The sequence below is a fragment of the Crocodylus porosus genome, unplaced genomic scaffold (assembly GCF_001723895.1).
Source record: "Crocodylus porosus isolate Cpor-Errol unplaced genomic scaffold, CroPor_comp1, whole genome shotgun sequence".
NCBI lineage: Eukaryota > Metazoa > Chordata > Crocodylia > Crocodylidae > Crocodylus > Crocodylus porosus.
The window spans coordinates 38,474,704-38,493,732 of record NW_017728907.1 but is presented as its reverse complement, the minus strand read 5'-3'; the positions used below and the strand labels follow the sequence as shown (position 1 = coordinate 38,493,732).

At 43.6% G+C, this 19,029-nt stretch overlaps 1 protein-coding gene across 1 annotated transcript in view; it reads right to left on the bottom strand.

Moving 5' to 3' along the window:
- The window catches only part of LOC109306980 (vitellogenin-2-like), a 34,296-nt gene extending 17,742 nt beyond the window's left edge, over window positions 1-16,554 (bottom strand). Inside the window, 21 exon segments of the mRNA XM_019530605.1 lie at window positions 651-836; window positions 2,490-2,583; window positions 2,864-3,053; window positions 3,145-3,264; window positions 3,445-3,546; window positions 4,324-4,448; window positions 6,164-6,261; window positions 6,370-6,587; window positions 7,226-7,444; window positions 9,889-10,014; window positions 10,531-10,696; window positions 10,784-10,941; window positions 11,027-11,177; window positions 13,299-13,447; window positions 13,629-13,790; window positions 13,972-14,223; window positions 14,872-14,952; window positions 14,954-14,980; window positions 14,982-15,023; window positions 15,183-15,214; window positions 16,271-16,554. Of these exon segments, the coding sequence (XP_019386150.1) occupies window positions 651-836; window positions 2,490-2,583; window positions 2,864-3,053; window positions 3,145-3,264; window positions 3,445-3,546; window positions 4,324-4,448; window positions 6,164-6,261; window positions 6,370-6,587; window positions 7,226-7,444; window positions 9,889-10,014; window positions 10,531-10,696; window positions 10,784-10,941; window positions 11,027-11,177; window positions 13,299-13,447; window positions 13,629-13,790; window positions 13,972-14,223; window positions 14,872-14,952; window positions 14,954-14,980; window positions 14,982-15,023; window positions 15,183-15,214; window positions 16,271-16,310 (2,738 nt within the window). The 5' untranslated portion in view covers window positions 16,311-16,554.
- Window positions 16,555-19,029: the final 2,475 nt, after the last annotated feature.

Genomic DNA, 19,029 nt, shown 5'->3' with positions numbered 1-19,029 from the left:
ACAAACAAAATATAACTGCACTAACTAGCTCCATCTCCTGGTTTTCACAAGGGGGATGCTTTATTTCTCTCTGAAAGGCTGGGGTAACCTTGCCTTCCCTCTTTGGGGCCCTTGCCACATCCAGACTGTGTAAGCATAACAAATTATATTTAGAGCTGCTTTTGAACTCTAGTCAGAAGTTTACTTGCTAAGTGAAAAGCACGTAACACCTTTTGTTCTATGGGCTACGTGGGTTTCCTATCTACAAATATAAGGTGCTAGTTATCCAGGTTTCCTATCTACTTCTAGTTAAATATGAAGTGTTAGTTATCCTCGGTACTGCCTTATGTGGTTGGGATCTGGCTATTTTAGAGGTCACCTCTTTTCCCTAGGCCCCAGAAAAACTCCTGAGATAAACTGATATGTATTGAGGGGATAATCCTTCACTGTTGACTCCAGACTTAGTGGCAGGTCATTTTCAGTCTGTGGTTTCAACTGTGGACCTTCTTCTCAACTTTCTTATTCACAAAAAGAATATTAAGCTTTATGTAATGGTCATAATTCAGCAAAGTCTTTGAAAACAGCAGTATATTTTTCATATTATAATAGGAAAGTCACAGTCACTAGTACAGAAGTGTTCAAAGGAAACGCACAACATATAACTGCTGTACCTTGCGCTAACTAGCTCCGTCTCCTGGTGACATGGATTGGTTTCAAGCTTAAAATTTTTACTTTTCAAGTTTAATCTGGTATCAAATTTCAGTGGGATATTGGCAAGGAACTCAGCATGAAATTCAAGCCCACTCTGAAAGTATTGTGTATTGATGCCCATCATTGCCATAGTGTGTGTATATACTCTGAAAGAGAGTGGAAACACAAACATGCATGGTTAGATAAATGAACATATATCTACCCAGCAATCACACTTTGAAATTCAGAATTCCCTTTAAATAAAAGATGTTCCCAGAGATCAGAGGTTGCTTTTACTTTGTAGATTATAGTAGGCTCTCAGCAGTTTAATGGTGTTATGGTATAGTATTTGCTTGACCAAAGTTTAGCTAAGAAAAGAAGAGGCAAAGGAGATAATGAAACCAGAGGATGTCACAAGGTGTGAATTGTTTTAGAAAATTCAAGAAACATTAAAAAAAAAGGGCTAATAGGCACCTTGAGTACAATTAATGGTTTGATGTTGGACAAGCTGATTTGAGACTAAACATAGTTCAGATATGGAAAAAAAATAAACATACGCATATGAATTAGAGTAAAACCTATTAGAAATGTTTGTATTTTTTAACCTAATTTAGTACATTTTTTTTATATTGAGCCAGGCAACAGAGTATAAAAATCTGGGTTCATCTCAGAATGTTTGTTTTTTAGCCTTGAACTATGATTCTTGCTGAATAGCCCATCTACAGACGAGCTAAGGCAAGCACTCTTTTAAAACTGAATTTGAAACCTAGATGAAAAGTCTTTTCCCCCAAACAAGCTGACCACCTGTTAGAAGGTTGTTTGTTTGTTCTTTTTTAAATTTAGGAGTTAGAGAAATTAATTCTAAATTTACTCAATGTTACTGATTTCTTTAAATAAATATGTAGTTTATATATATATATAATTATATACGATATATAATTTGCTTGATTTGCATTATCTGTGCTGGTTGGTCATTTATATCTAACTGTATTCTATTAAATTTGCTATTAAAATATATCTACATTATGTTTGTGTTGATTTCATTTTGGTGTGACTGGCTCTTCAAACCTTTATGGTTCTCAGAATATATCTGAGGGTCAACAGCTTTGACAAGCAATATTGATCTAGCCATCTGTGCATGGATAAAGAGATATACCATATCTAGGGATGTTAGATTCATGTGACAAGTTGCAGAGCCATAGATGTACTGGAGGGTCATGTGATAAATAAATTTAACACAGACCTTTGATCTCCTAACTTGCCCTCTGCATCACAGATCCATCATCCCAGGACTGAAAACTACTGAAACAGCTTCAAAAAGCTGCCAATCTTGTTAAAAAATAAAAATAAATTTAGCCTGCTCTGGAAAAAAAATTCTTCTTTCTTCCTTCCAAAGTGACCGTGGCCCAAGACCCATTATGACCAGATTCAGTTCTGCAGTACTAAAAGTATTTATGTACAACAATGACATGACTTTAATGTACAGTATCTGGTGCCCTTCAGGGACAAAACAGAAGTTTAACTGGAAATAAGAGAATCCCAGCTTCTGAGTGTGGATTCAGCATACACTGCTAGCCTTACAAGTTTCTGAGGTAACACCCTTAAAATGTCATTTTGAGGTATGGAAATGCTAGTCTATAACTATTTTACAGATGTTCTGTATGGGTCTCTGCAGCTGGATTTGCAATGATAAAGTTCACCAGTGGTGCAGGTCCACAAAGGTGGTGAGGTAGAGATGCACCTTATAGACAGGTCCACAAAACATAATCCCAGTAAAATATTTCTTTCTCAATGTATATAAATATACCAGTTATTTTTACCTTGGATTGATGTTAGTTTGAAGTTGAATATTGGCTTCAAATAACTGTGAAGGTTTAAAATTGCCAGATAAAGGAGGAGACATGTTTACATCAACTACAAAAGACAGAAAAAGAATTGTACTATTAGTAAAGAACAAATTTACTGTTCTTGAAACTGAATTACATGGATATATGCAGGACAGGATTTGTCCCCAGCTAATTAATTCTCTGAAGCTGTTAAATATTATCATCATATTGTAGAGTGAACCTGAGACAGGTAAGCTGGATAACTTGCCAAAACTGCAGAGGGATCTAATTTTAGAATGGGGATTTGACGTTAGGAATTCCTAGCGAGGTTTGGGTGAAAACATTAAATGACACCTTTCAAAACTCACCATCAGCTGTAGCATGTACCAGGCCAGTGCTGTATAAACTATATTCCAGGGGCAGGCCAACACAGGTAGGCATAATATAACGAAGTTCTCCTGTCGGTATTGGCAGTGCCCATTGTCCTTCGATACCCCTTTGGATTTGATTAATTATTTTCTTCAACAATTCATGCCTGTCTGATGGGTTAATCAGAGTCTATAAAGGAACAAAGATCCAGGTAGGTACATGGAGGGAAATGAAATTCTGGAGCAGCTGCCAAAATAGATAAATAAGGGAAAATCAATACCTTCAGAGTCTGTTGGATGAACTTTGTGTCCACATCACCATATACAATCTCATAGCCAAATATTTTTAAATAGGCTGATACCACTGGGTTTTCAGGAGGCAATTCCTTCCATCCTGGAAGCTAGGAAAAAAAGCTGCTTAATACACTGTATTGTATGAACAAATTTGGATCCAGCCTTGAGGATGTGACCACATATGAGTTCCCATTTCAGTGATGCTACAACAGGAATTTTGTCTGGGTAAGGCTGTAGGTGCTGTGTGTAACATATTTCAAACTGAGGAAAAGAATAAGCACACTTACACTTTTCCCCAGCTCCTTCAGATATGTGTGTGTGGCATATTTATCAAAGGGAATGCTGTGCTCCCTGATAATATCAGTTAGGCCTTGTGACTGGAGAGCCACCTACATGAAACAAACAGAATTAGACAGGAATGAATCCAACACAGTAATCTATAGAGAGCAAAGGAATTTCATGTATCTAGTAATACACTTAATTTAAAGAATATAGGTAAATGTTTAAGGTGACCTTTAAAAAAGGGTACGTCTACATTGCAGTCATGCTTGCAAAAATAACAGCCGGCTAGTTTTAAGTTAGCTTGCACAGGCACGCCTAGCAATATAGTCACAGCAGTGTGGAACTCAATGTGAACTGCAAAACGTGCCTGGGAAGCTGAGTGGCTTGCCTGCTCCGAGCTCCAGTTCAGGAACTAGCTAATTTAAATGCCTAGACTTGCTGGAATTAGAGCAGAAGTGCAGACGTGCACTATTACTATTGTTTAGAAATGTATCCCACCCTATCGAGAAATGGTTCAGGGCAGCTTAAAATCAAAAACAAACAATCCGTAAGATAAAAAACAACAATAGACTCCCCAAAACTTTAAAACTCCACCCTATATATTATCCAACTCCAGATCAGAGATGGGGAGAGATCTTCAATTAACATTTTTTTCTTTTGGTTGCAATTTATTCTACATGAAATACCTTCATATCACTTTTTGTCAGAGTCTATAGGCCATGAAGGCTGTAAAGGCCAAAGACAAGTGAAATAATAACCATCCCCAAACTTTCACCTCTGCATCTTCTCCCACCCAGGGCTAGGGTTAAGTGGTAGCATTAAATCCCAAAGACTGAAGTGAGTTATGTTTCTATAGCTCTGACTGTTAATTTTGTCATATTTACCTCTACAATATCCACTGCAGAATTTGCATAGTACCCTCTCAGTTTCATAATTATATCAGATGGGAACAGAGACCTTGCACTGTTCATTAGATACACCCTTCCAATTGCACCAGCCCTGTATTGCGCTATAACAGAATGAAAAATGCAGTAAAGGTTTAGTTTGCATTGTAGTATCCATTGGTATTTTGAATCCATGAGGATATATTTGCATGCTGTGATGAATCATGTAAATGTCTCAGCATTTGTTTTCATACATTGCCAACTCTGTCTATGGAAAGTCCCACAAAGAGAAGCATGACTCCATAGGCAATACAACCATGTTCTAGCCAGGGTGAGAGGTCAGAGGAATACTGGGTCTCTGCAAAAATACCTCAGCCCACAGCAGATGTCCAGAAATCTACAGAACTCATCCCAGAGCTAGGGATATCAACTCCTTAGGAAGTCCAAGTTCTCTTTCCCTCCTTCCCCCCAATTCAAGTGTGAATAGATTCCAGGTGAAATTGGTCCCATGCTTCAGGGTTGTTGGTTGTAGCAGTATTGGCCTAAGGACATAGGCAGACAAGGTTCTTTGGGTGAATGTGATATTTTTTATTAGACCAACTAAATAGTTGGAAAAATTGTTTTTTGCAAGCTTTCAGGCACAAATACCAGAAGACTTTACCTATGCCTGGAGAAGATTGTTTGTGCCTGAAAGCTTGCAAAGAACTATTTTTCCAACTATTTAGTTCAGAGGCAGGTAAAATATGGCCCAGGGCTGGGGCTGGAAGCAATGCAGAGCCCTTGCCCAGGGGGTGGCAGCAGTGCAGAGCTTGGCTGGGCAGCGTGTGGGTGTGAGGGGGGCAAGGAGCGCAGCCCTGCTGGGCTGTATGTTCCCCTCACACTCCCTGCACTTCTGGGGCACTGGAGCAGGCTGGGGCTGGGAAAGCATCCAGCTCCAGCACCTGGGGCTTCTCTTTTGTGCCCCATGAGTGCAAGGAGCACCAGGGAAACAAATGGCCCACCATGGGGGGGAGTGTGGGAGGGGTCCCCACACCCCTCCCTAACACCCACAAGCCCCCCACACACACACACACAGACGTACGCAGATACACGCACCTCAGCCGCCGTGTTGCTTGCGTTGACTGCAGGAGATGACAGCATGTTCCAGAGCCACACCCCCACACCCCACAAACACCACGCAACTTCCCAACATACCCTATGCACCTCCACACACAGCCACACCCTCTAACAAACTCCCCATATGCAACCGCACAGACACCATCATAAACCCCCACCATACACCCCCACCAAAGACACACACAACCACACACCCCAACGCAATATAAAAAAACTAAGAATTTATTTGTGAGTTATTATGCAATCATCTCTCTACATACGCTACTGAAACACAAATCATGACAAAAAAATTTTTGTGATAAAATTGAAATATGTTGTAGTAGGTGTTTGACTTTTAGTGTATGATTTGGTTTTCTGGTTCTAAGATGGCAACTCCCCCATCCCGAAAGGAGTATTTCCAGGGGGCAAGGGAAGGGACTTCTGGTGGCAAAGGTAAGGGGTGGGACTTCTGGTCTCAAGATGATGGCCAGGGGGCGGGGCACCTGTCAAGGGGTGGGGCTACTCATGCAGCCCTCAGCATGTCACCAGAACTTGTTAAGCGGCCTTCCACCTGAAATACTTGCCTGCCCCGATTTAGTTGGTCTAAGAAAAGATACCACATTTACCCAAAGAACCTCGTCTGCAAGGTGAAATCTGTGGCATTGCATGGCTTTTCTATGGAATTTTCCAAAAACCTGATGTCAAACAAAGTAGTTGAACAGTGTATTTTGCAATTTTTACTCACAGTAATAACCACCAACATGAATAACTTTGCTATAACGATAGTTCAGCCTGTCAACTTTGGGGTCCAGTAGTTTAATGGCAATGTTGCAAGCAGAAGATCTAAGTAAAACAGATAACAATGGATTAAGCCCTAGTAACTACATTAGTAGAAAACTGTCATAGAAATCACCTCTTAAAAATGAAAGTTTTACTTCTCTCTCTGCTTACAGATTGTAGAGCTGCGGGATCCTGCCTTGTGCCAAAACCTTCATGTGGGAATATGTGAAACTGGCCACCTGTAAACTGCTCTCTTTCAGGAGAGAATTGGCAATAACTGTTACCAAAGGAAGGGCAGGCTTTGTTTCAAAGATGATAACACAAGCCACCATTCGGACATTAGGAGACAGTGAATGGTCCACAAAGATTTGGAGAAGGATTTCACGTACCTGAAAGAAGAAAACATATTTCTATGAGTGTTTTGTAACTCTGAGGGGTAAATTCTCCCTACAGAACCTGTGTAATTTTCAGTGATAAGTTTCTCTCTCTCTCTCTCTCTCTCTCTTTCACACACACATACACACACGCACGCATGCATGCACAATTGAGAATAAGGGGTGAATTTCTTTTCGGTGCAGGAGCTGGTACACAAAGATAAAAAGTATTACTGAGGCATAATAAACAGCTGTGAAAGAAACTGCTGTTATTAGTGGTGCTGGTCTTATGACCTTCAGGCTAGCCAAATTCCCAGTGAAGTCAGGAATGCGCTGCCTGTGATTGGGGAAAGAACAGTGATTTGTGCTTCCCCACCCACCTCTCATTGTTACCTGTGGGACTTGTGCATTGAATAACTCTGTTACAGCTGTCATACATAAGGGATAAAAGCAGAGAGAGTATGTATCATATCCTGGATTGTTGACATTAATAAAAGGTCATTACTATCATGTTACATGAAACAGGATTATTTTTCTTATGCAGCTTATAATGCTCATCTAGAAATCTAAGGAGAAGAAGGCCCTATGCTCTATTACTTTTTAAGTGAAATTCTGAAGTCTTTGTTTAAAGAATAAATAAACATTTCAGTTACTTTTGCAGCATTTTTCCTAGCTATTTTCCTCAAGGACAACACAGCATCAACGTGAATTCTGCTGGGAAAGTCAGCTGCACCAGGTGAAAATGTTGGCAGGAATTTCAGGATGCGCTTGATGCTGGCTGGTTCTCCTGCATTACCAATGGCTTTCAAAGCCAATGCCATGTCTTCTTCCTGGCCAGTGATGGCAGCCTCAGCTGCAAGGTCATGCAGAGGCTAAAAACAAAGTACAGTTCATAGCTCTGTTATTTCAAATGCATACATATTGCTTTTCTTACCCATAGTGAATAAAAACAACCTTTGCCACAAGACTTTGCTCTCTTCTTGAAGTTGAACCTTTCAAACTTTTTCTCCCAGTTCCTCTTTATTGAAGTCTCAACCATAGGAAGAGCAAACAGAACTCACTGGCTTAGAATATTTGAATAATTTTGAACTATAATTTGACCTGAGCCCTGAGACGATTCCAGAAGAGGGTGCCTTTATCTGTGGCAAGTTGGAGACTGACAGGACTCCCTTGCAGGTCCCCATCAGAGTCCAACCACCATGACAGACTGTGGCCCACTCCATTCCAACAGGGTTGCTGAATGTTTACTGCATTCCAGTGGAACTTAATCCACCAGGTTTGCTACTATAACAAGGACAGATTATTTTTTGTAGTGGCTTTGTTTTGTTTACCATTTTGTGCCAGTTTTTAAGGTATAAACCTATATTCTAAAGTAGGGGTGGGCAAAATATGGTCCGCAGGCCACATCTGGCCCATGAGGCCATTCTATCCAGCCCGTGGGGCCCCTAAAAATTTTTGAAAATTAATAGTGATCTGTCCTTGGTTCCTGTCAAAAATGACAGAAACCAGGGGCAATAGGACCCAGGGGAAGCCTAGCAGGCTAGGCCCTGCCCTCCACCCAGAAGGCCCAGCAGGGGCTTCTGGCCTGGGACCACATGGCTTCTCCAGTACGGGAGTCTCAGGTAAGGGGGGGGAGGGGGGGAGGAGGACCCCGGACAGGGAAGGAGCCTGGAGAAAAGCAGCCCCTCATTCACCCTGTGGCCAGCATTCCCTGCTGCAGCAGCTTGCAGCCCATGTGGGGATGTCCTGAGCAGGCACAGGCAGCCCCAGGAAGGCTGCAAGTGGCTACAGTGCAGGACACTGGCTACGGGGTGGGTGAGGGGCCCCTTCTCCTCGCACTCAGCACCAGCTTGTAACCTGCCCCTGCTGAGAGCCTGGGCCCCGCGCTGGCTCCAGGCTTGCCCGTCGGGCTGTGCATGATGGCAGCAACTGCAGTCTCCCCCCTTGCCATGCCGGGCAGTGTTTGCTGCTGCTGCTCGCCCTGAGCTTGCACGATGGGCATCCCAGAGGCGGCAGTGGCAAACACTGCCCAGCGCAGCAAGCAGGGGACCACAGCTGCTGCCTCTGCGGCGCAGCCCCGACAGCCAAGCCCGGAGCTGGCGTGGGGCCCAGGCTGGCAGCAGGGGTGGGTTACAAGAAAGTGCTGAGTGTGGGGAAAAGTGACTCCTTGCCTGCCCCATGGCCAGCACCCTGCACTGCAGCCTCTCGCAGCCCATGTGAGACTGCCTGTGCCTGCTCAGGACAGCCCCATTCAGGCTGCAAGTGGCTGCAGCAAGGAGTGCTGGCCACGGGGCAGGGGAGGGGCCACTTTTCCCTGCGCTCTGCACCAGCTCCTTCCCTGCCAGTGAGCGCAGGGTCAGGGCTGCACGCTACCCCCCGCCTGTACCGCGGGGCTGGGAGGCACTGGGAGTGAGTGGGAGCGTGGGACCCACACCTGTGTTCCAGGGCCAGTGCCAGCAGGGCCCAGAGCAGGGTAGCAGGAGTGCAGGGTCCCAGCCAGCAGGGGCTCTATGGGGCCAGGCCAGCTCCCCCCTCTCCCTGCTGGTGCACCCCAGCCCGGCTCCGCAGACCCCTGCCAGCCTGCACCCCGCTCTGGGCCCCACTGGTGCTGGCTCTGGACATTGGTCCCAAGACATTGGGACATTGGTCCAAGACGGTGACCAGGGGGTGGGGCACCGGTCAAGGGGCAAGGTACCGGTCAAGGGGCAGGGCTACCCGTACAGCCCTTGACAGCTTGCCAAAACTGGTTAAGTGGCCCTCTGTCCAAAATAATTGCCCGCCCCATTCTAAAGTCAAATAACCTCTGTAATTTATGGTCAAAAGATCAGGTCTCTTTCATCAGAGGGCAAAGACCAAAAAGAACTTGGTAGGAATGTGCAGACATGAAGCTTTTTTTATACTTCATAATTTTGGAAACCAGGATTTGTGAAATGTGTACAGCTTCATTTATACTGGTGTGGAGGAGTAAAGGGACTTCTAGGAACAACACTAAAGATCATGTATCACAGAACTCACATTCTAATCCTACAGTTTGCCACATGCAGCTTTCATTTCAATTCCTTTACAGATTCTGTTCTCCCTAGGTATTCTTACTACTTGTTCTCACACTTCTGACCTGTAAAAGAATAGAACTGTCAAGGTCCTTAATTCTGCTTCTAATTTTGTGTTTGCAGCTGACCACAACTACAAATATTGACATGTTAACATCTGTTTATTTGATTTACGCATAATCTTGTGGGAATAACAGAGGGAATTCTGTTTGTTTTTTTGTTTTTAATTCCTACACATTCTAGAAAATGAAATGAAAATCACTCACCTGAAGAATTTCAATGGGGCAAGATGAAGACACAGAACAGTATCTGTTTACCAGGGAACCATATGCCAGATAAGCAAGTTTGCGGAGCAAGGGAGCGCTCTGAAACTGAGGCAAGGTCAGTAGTCTCTGTACAAGTAAAAAGCAACTTACCTTAACATTGGTATCATGAGATCTAGTATTTAATTGAACATTTACCTTGCCCTTAACAGTTAAACAAAGCTAGCCTGGATTTTCCCCTCTATTTTCAATAGTTCAGACATAAAACCAATGTGCAGAATTATCAACTAGAACTTTAATCTTTATAATCTATATTGGAGCTGGTCTTAATTTTTCAAATGTATCTTCTGAAAGAATAAATTGATGAAAATGTTGGAGGCCTCCTTGGGGGGTTTTATTGGGGCGGGGTGGGGGGAGGTTGTTTGTTTTTTGACCGTCTATAACACATATCAAAGCTGTTGGAATTTTTCATCAAAAATTCAACATTTCCCTTTTTACCCAGCTCTTTAAGGAGGAAAAGTATCACTTCAGGAGAGAATACATAATATCCATTTATAATTATGTATGTTCACAAATGAAAGTAGTCTGGAGGCTTCTAAGTAAAATAATTACAAAATGAGGAATATTACTGTGTAATGTACTCACTGCTGCGGCTTTTAACGTGTTATTATCTGTCTCAGTTAAATGGAATGAGAAGGTGAGAATCAGAACTGATTCCAGGTAATTAACTTCCTCATTATACATTTTTTGTATAAGGAAATTGAATGTATCAGTTGTTCCTGCTGTACAAATTGCACTCCAGAACCAATGCCTGTAAACAAGAAAAGACATCCATTACCTTCATTTTCAGTATTTCTTTGATCAGAAATACTGGTTGAGAGTAACATAGTTCAGTTACTTGTACTGAGGTTTAGATGCAAATTGATTCCAAAGAAACTCAATGTTTCCAGGGGTTGCTACACGAAAAAGCTGAATAAGTTCTAAAAATTTGGCTGAAGCTTCTCTGTTCAATCCTTGTTGAATATGCTGAATTAATTGTTGTAGTGCTTCTGCTATCTATTACAAAAAAGAGAAAGCAGAGGGATTTCTAAAGTATTTTTTTAATGTTTGAAAGAGCCTAAAAAAATTAAGCTTTTTATACCTGTGACTCTGGATTTTTAATCTTTATGAGGTGAATTGGCATTTGGATAAGCTCTTTTGCAAAACGGTAAAAAAGATTTCCATGGTTTTCCAGTTGAATTTCTGATGTGCTCTCCTGGTTGATCTGCATCTCAATCAAGGTAAATTCTTGTCTGCAGGAAAAAGACTGAGAGTCTATTAAATGTTTCACTAGGCTGCTTCATTCTGTGAGATGTTAATGTAAGGCATATTAAAGATCATTAGTGAATGTTTATTTTGAATACTCACAAATCACTCTACACTGGTCATTTACATAAGCCAGTGATATTATGGGAATCTTAATTTATTGACCACATGGGCTTTTCCCTCCTATGAAGACATGCCTATGGAGATCCTGGAGAAGGTTTTCATAAGCGAGGAACCCTGAGTTTCCCCACTTATAGAGAGGTACCCAAGATTCCCTCGGGGGGCATTTCTGTAAGCGGGGAAAGCCGGGCAGGTGGCCCAGGGGCTTGAGGAGCCCAACCCTACTACAGGAATTCCAGAGGTGCACAGGATTGGGTCCTAGACCCCCCAGAAGCACCTGCCTGGGGCACATGAAGAGTGTGGCAAGCAAACAGACATTTGCCACAATAAAGTGAAACTATTTAACAGTATCTTTTGTTGCACCATTAATGTGGTGCAACAAAGGGTAGGGACATCTATTTGCTCACCATTTGTGTTGCCATAATAATTTTTATGGAGGCATAAATGCAATATCAGGTGATGTCTGCTTCTACCCTTAAGCAACAACCTACTGTATTTTCTCACATATAACTTGACTTAAATATAACATGCAACCTATTTTTGGATGGCCCCAAGAAGGAAAAAAGATCTTACCTTGGAGTACAGGTAAGTACCTGAAGTCTGGGGTCTCCATGGTCTGGGGCCATGTGTTGGGGTTGGGGGAGTAAAGCCATGCCCCAGGGTCCAGTCTGGCACATCAGCACTGTGGCTGCACAGCAGAGTCTGACCTGGTATTAAGCTCTGGTCTTGGTGTGCCAAGGCCAACCCAGCATGTGGCTCTGGAGCAAGTGCACAGGGTTGAACCTAGGATGATGCATCTGGGTCTATGTGCTGGGTTGGACCTAGTACCTTGGGCACAGACCAACCCCATGCACTGGTCTGATCTGGCATGCCAGCACTGGGACAGTGCAGCAGGGCCCAATCCAACTTCCTGGCATGGGGGCCATGTGGCTGATCCAACCCCACACACTGGCTCCAAATCCAGTGCTATTTGGGACCGCACAATGGCTCTTGAACGTAAGACATGTTGTCCCAAACTTGGTGTGCTGAATCCTATCCTTCATGTGGCTCCAGGAGCCAGCACACAGGGTTGGACCTGGCACGCTAGGCCCAGCATGGTGTGCTAGGTTGGACATGGTGCCCTGACTGTGGACCGACCCCACAAGTCAGCCTGATCTAGAATGCAGCTGGGGAGAGGCATTCTTCACAGGTCTTGAAATCTGGCAGCAAAGGGGTGTGGATGGGCAGACTGTGGCAATGTTAATTGCTGTGGTTCCCAGAGCCATGGTAATTAACACTGCCTCTGCTCCACCCTTGGCCATCCTCAACTGCCAAATTTCAAGACCCATGGGGAGCCTTTTTCCTTATATATAATGGGCACCCCAAATTTCCCTAACTGGCTGTGGGGAGGGGGAGTGAGGGTTATATGTGAGATGCTATGAAAAGTACCAGATGAAGTAGGTTGTCGTCTATAAAAGCCTCCTTGAACTAATTTTTCTCTAAGATGCCACCCTGTTCTGCTTTCTGCCTGATTTCAGACTAACATGGCTAACCACCTCCATTCATTTAAGATTGTAAGTCATCTTGAAATATTTGTACAAAAGCACCAAGTGCACAATATTAGCTCATAGGAAATATTCGACATGAATATTTTTAGAGTAAAATGTTCAGATTTAAATTTCACAACATTTCTAAACCTACAAAACATCAAACTATATGGAATCAGCGTTAACAATACATATTATCCCCTGGTTGGGAATTAGGTAAAAGTAGAAGACAATGTATAGCAACTTGGTCTTCATTAACTACAAGATATAATCTCTTTCATAGGTAGAAACGTAACTGGCCAGAGCACTCGTCCAAAAGTGAGAAAGCTAGCAAGAGGACCTTTCAGTTGCAGTAAAACAAATTTACTTTGCTTAATTCACAAACCTGGGTGATCACATTTTATGTGAACTCTCCTGTTTATGGTCAATTCAGTTATTTGCAGATGAACTGTTAAGGCTTACCTTGCTTCCACAATAGCAACACCAGAAGTTTCACTGAATGGGGAGATCTGGTACATTTGCTGTGACGTGACTTGTGTGATCAGGAGACCAGCCTCTGCATATTTCATTTTGTAAGTAAATGCAGCAGTTCCTTTTATGTTTCCTGCTTTCTAAAAGTACAAAGAAACTCCCAAAGTGAATAAGAACAGACAACAGTTTAATTCAGATTCATTATGCATGGGTCAAATTCAACACTGGCCTGAGGACAGTGCATCTCTATTTAAATCAATTTGGTTCTGTGTAGTTATGCCAGTGGTGAATTTTGACACATCTTATTTACATCTTTCATACCAGTGGGCAGGTAGGACAAGGACGGACATAAGTCATTCCAATGTTTTTCATCACTTTATCCTGGCAGTTGCTTAGGTCCTTGGTTTTGGACACAACAAATTGGTTATTCTTCCTATTGTCCTGGATAACATATCTTGTATGGCACGTGCCCTCAATCCCAGCCTATAGATATTGAAACATTAGCATAATTAAATTATTAATCTGAAACCGACTTTCATTACAGCAGAAGTAGGACACAAGCAGGAAAACAGCATGGAAAGTATATATACATTCACATCTTTGTACAATAATAAAGGAAATATATGTTCTCCCAAGACAGTAGAGTTACAATAGAAATACAAACCTCTTGTAAGTCATATACATTCTGTGACTTTTTGATGGTTATTTGCACCATGTTCAAAATACCTCTCACTATGTTAACACATATGACAGGACAGTCTTCTGGGGCATAAATGTTTCCAACCTTTCCCCCACTGTATTCAAATGTAAAAAACTGAGTGAAACATGCTGCAATCATCTGTGAGAGTTTGGAAGATGGCATGAATGAATCTCTGGGCCAGATTCCATTGTATTCCTCCAGCTGTGGAGATCGGACCTAAGAAAAAAGTAGAGAAAAAACATTTGTTGAGATTGTTATTGATTAAAATATCAAGGGAAGAATGGAGAGAAGGTGTGTAAATGAAGTAGCCCAATCTGTCCTAGGTCACAAAGCTGCTTGCCCAATCATTGCACTAAACTGTCTCCTTTTCTTAGACCTGTACTTGTGCAAGCACAATTTCCACACACAGCTTCTGTCCACCTTAAGTTCTGACAGAGAATTAAACGAGTAAAGTAATCTCCGTTAGTTGTGTATTGCCTCCTGAATGCTGGAGAGGGTGAAAACTCTGACCATAGCCTAACTGCAGGTCAGGGAAATACCTTTCCTTATTCCCAAATTTTCAATCCATGTCCATAAAAAGCATTCTAGGAAGTACTATCAAAACACCGCTTAAATGTTTCTATAAACAAATTACGGCTGATGGCCACTGTGCTACACAAAAGCACAAGAGCAAAGTAGAGTGGCTTTAACAGTTCTTTGTATATCATCAGATCAGACCCAAAAAGCGGGTCCAAGGATTTAAATTTTTTTAATACGTATCTAGTCCATGAAACTGATTGGACTGACAAATAAAATGTACTGTTACTAACTAACGTAGCTTATTTGAGTGTCTGCTTTGACTGTCTTCTACACTGTATAATTTACCTTAAGAATGTGGTTATTGCCTGCCAATGTGCTGATCTCTAGCATGCAGCTGAGTCGCAGCCCAGCTCTTGTCAAGCCTTTGTCTGGCAGCCCATGCAGAATGAGGCCTTCATAGCTGTACACATAGGTCTTGTTGCTGCTAAAGCCAGGATCTAGGGAAAAAATAGTAAAAATACCTCCTTATCCTATTTTTTGTGGCACAGCAATCAACACAACAGCAACAAGAGCACAAACCTAACTCAGCCGTCAGAAACATGGGTGAAGTCAGATGCATCTGAAGGCCAAATTAGGTCCAGTGCTTCAGATGGAACAATACACTTACCAGCATCATACTTCTGGCTGCCTGTAGAAGCAAAAACAATGGATAGGTAAGAAACTGAAAACTATTTTAACTTCCAATTAAATGTTACCTATACTTGCGTTATCACAGTAGTGCCTAATGGCTCTCTAATGCTAGGTCTTTTGCATATACCAGTCTTCTCTGCCCGTGCATTCTGCTGACCAACCCCTGAGTGTATCCATGAATGTTACAGAGCTGATGTACAGAGCTGATAGAAGACATATGGAGAATGTCTGAGAATACTCTGTTTGGCTCTCTTCCATGGTTGCTGTCTGCTGCCAGCTTCTGGTGGCAGCAACAGTCTTGTGTAGACAAGGCTTCAGACCATTAACTAGTCTTTGTCCAAAATTGATTACAATCCAAATAGACACGGGGTGGTGGACATACAAGCAAAGCATTTACAAGAGCAACAAGTGGCATGTTAGTGTTTGGGAGAGAGAGTTATTGCAGTGGAGTCAGCTAAATGGAAACAGAAAGGACAGGGCACTGAGAGGAAGTGGGGAGAATTATAAGAAGGACAGATATGGAATAAGACTGATGTGAAGAGTCTGGGAGAGATGGAAGACAATTTTGAAGCAAAGGAGCAATCAGCACAGGGCACAGAGTCCAGGCAGAACTGCAAGAAGTAGTCTGAAAGGCCCAGGGTCCCTGCTGTTGCTCTTCTGCAGCTACTTCTACGAGAAGAAGTCTTTATCGTCAGCTTTTACCCAGGGCCACAGACCAGGGAGTGGAGGAGAAGTGGAGGTCCAACCACCCCAGTCTTCGTGTGGACTTCCCAAGCATGGTTCTGGTCATGGAGAGGGCTGGGGAAAGAAGTGGTCTTACCTGGGCCCATTTCACCCCACACTCCTAGGCAGCAATCTTCACCAGTCCACTACTCCTGCCCGGAGTCTCTTATTTATACATAAACATCCACTAACGCATGTGGCCAGAGCTTTTTGTTCTAAGCCTCAGGAGTTAAGCTCCTTTTCCTATTGAAAATCAATGAGAACTGGATGTCTGTTTTCCTAGGCCAACAATGAATATCTCTGGCCAATAATATGGGAAACAGAAACTTACCCACAAGAGTGAAGAGCAATGCCAGTATGATTCCCTTCATGATGAAGATGAATGAAGACCCTAGGGGAACACGCAGCTTTTATAGAAGAATTGGCAACACAGTGATGACTGCTGGAATGAGTTTTGTTGAGTTATCAACTTTTTATCAAGTTACTCAAACTCTGTTTGGTGATAATGCTGATGTTTCAATCTGAAATGAAGGTATTGTTGGCAATTTCCTTTTACAGTTACTCCAGTCTAGCAAAATACATTCACAGAAATACATTTTAAAGGGCTGCCCTTTTTATTGTTTTTTAAAGATAATTTAAAACAAAATATTTATTCTGTAAGGAAAACTGCCCATGATCTTTATTCACAAGGTGCTGCTGGCATTATTACACTTTGTGCTAAATGTGCCCTGGTTACTCTGACCTGACATAAAGCACAAGATCTTATCTAACTGATAGTGGCCCAGAAGAATTTTGCCAAAATACGGGATACTCCAACCCCAAATTGTCACTACGCTTTTTGTGATGCCTTTTGTTAGGCCAATTGTACAGCCAGAAAAACTGCTGGACAAGCTTTCAGGCACAAAGTGCCTTTCTATAGGGCACTCCAACCCTCCAACATTTTATAAGTAACTGTATTAAATAGTTTGATGCTATATACTAAATAAGTTAAAACTCATCTGGCCTCCTAGGGCCAGATGAGGGTTGCTGGGGCAGTCTGTAGGCCGGACCAGGACTGACCCATTGTACAGCATCATGGAACTGGGTCTAGCCAGCACACTGCATGCAGCCCCCCACACTGGCCCCAGGGCTCTCTGTACACATGGCAAGCAGGGCTGGCATAGGGCATGCACTGCTCATGGGACATGGGCTGGATCTGGTGCTGTAGGCAGCACAAGGGGTTGGTCCAGGGCACTGCACATAGCACACACCCTGGACTCTCTATGCCACAGGCAACGCTGGGCCCAGGCTGTGCGCCACAGGCAGTGCATGCCCTGTGCTGCTCCCATGTGCCATGTGAACAGCAAACCTGGGGCTGTGTGTGTGGCCAGCCAGGAGCGCATACAGTGCAGGGGACTGGTTTGGGCAGCATGCTGCATGTAGCACCTTGTCAGACTGGCCCTTTTTACTGGTTCCAGCATGACCCAATCCAGACCGGCCCCAGGTCCAGCATGCAGAGCCGATCCAGTGAAGCGCTGCACTGTGCTGGGTCCAGCCCATGTACCACATACAGTGCGTTGGACTGGGGCCAGCGTGTGGGGTCAGTCCACATGCCAAATCATGCAACTCCATGGGCCAGATCTAGCCCACAGGCTGTATGTTTGATACTTCACAAAACAGCATGTAACAGGGGTAAGTTAATGTAGGGATATGAACATTGTCTAATTGCTAGAAAGACCATGGAAACTGATTGTTTTGGTCTCCATTTGCTTTTTGTTACAGGGTTTAATAGCATTACCTCTTTTGACCTAAGCATTGTGCAAAAATTCAGGATCTCTTCATTTCTTCCAGTTATGAGGAGCCCGGTGATGGAATAGACATTTCTCTGATGCAATCTTGTTTGTTAAGGATGTACAAAGTCCTGTTTCCCTGAACACAGCAGAACGCAATGACAAAAGAGTCTTTGCTTAAACTTCCAGGCCCCCTTTTCCAGTCAGCACTTAGCCACAAAAGCTTTGTCTGTTTGACTTTGTTTTTGTGCTATCAGGGCCATGTTCCCAGTGCCTGTTCTGAGTGTATCCTAGACTTCCTCCTCTCTAGTATTTTCTCCTGTTTCTTTCAAACTTCCCCTCCCCACCTCCAGCAGCTCCTTCAGTCAATGCCTTGGCTCTTGCATGTGCTTAATCTGTCTGGGATGTCCTTTGGTCTTCATAGCTTAACTTCTCTTTGCAGTGACCACCAAGTACAATGAAGACAGTCAGGCATGAATGAGAAGAACTAAACAGCAAATTTTCTTGTGGAGCGCTAAAACCTCTGAGGTCCTTTAGTCTCTCTAACTAAGTGGCTACTACCAAACTGAAGGCTCTTCTCCCAGTTCTCATATTATAAAAGCCTAGGTCTGTCTGTCTGTAATGCTTTATTCGCTCTCTGATGGGCTGACGGAAACAGGTAATCAGAGTGCTCCAAGCGTGGGGGAGCGCCGCCATGATTCCGAAGCCGTGCCGAGGACCAGACAGGGGGTGGGGAGCCGGGTCCAGCAGCGCTGGCCTTGGCCCCCCCGCCCCGCTCTCTGCAAGAGGCAGAAGAGCAGCAACATGTGGGGTTAGGTGGCGGCACTCCACCCCAGCCCCGCCCCCCCGTTATTCTTGACCAGCAATTGGCTAGTTACCAAATAAAGCTGAGAGTGTTCCTCTCGACTCGTGGGAAGTGGGGAACAAAGATCAGGTTGAACTGGGCTCTGGAATAAAGAAAGTGAGAGGAACAGTTTTAACCTAGCAGGGAGCTTGTGGGTTATATGTAGGGTCTACCTAACTCAAGAAGAAAGCTAGTGGATGTTGTGGGCAGATCCCAGGGCTGACAACAGCAGGACCCCCAAGCCTTTGAATGACCAAGAGATCCTGGGGGCCCTGCCCTGCACTGCTGATTGGCTTCAAGAGCTGTCTGTCATACAGCCCTGCCCCGCACCACTGATTGTTGGAGACAGGCAGCCCTCTCAGCCAATCAGCAGTGACAGTGGGGGCTGCATCCATCTTGATGGCAGCTCTTCGTGCTGACGGTCCCACTTCCCCGGGCTGTGCAGCCAGGCTGCAGCGCCATGAAGACTGCTGGCTC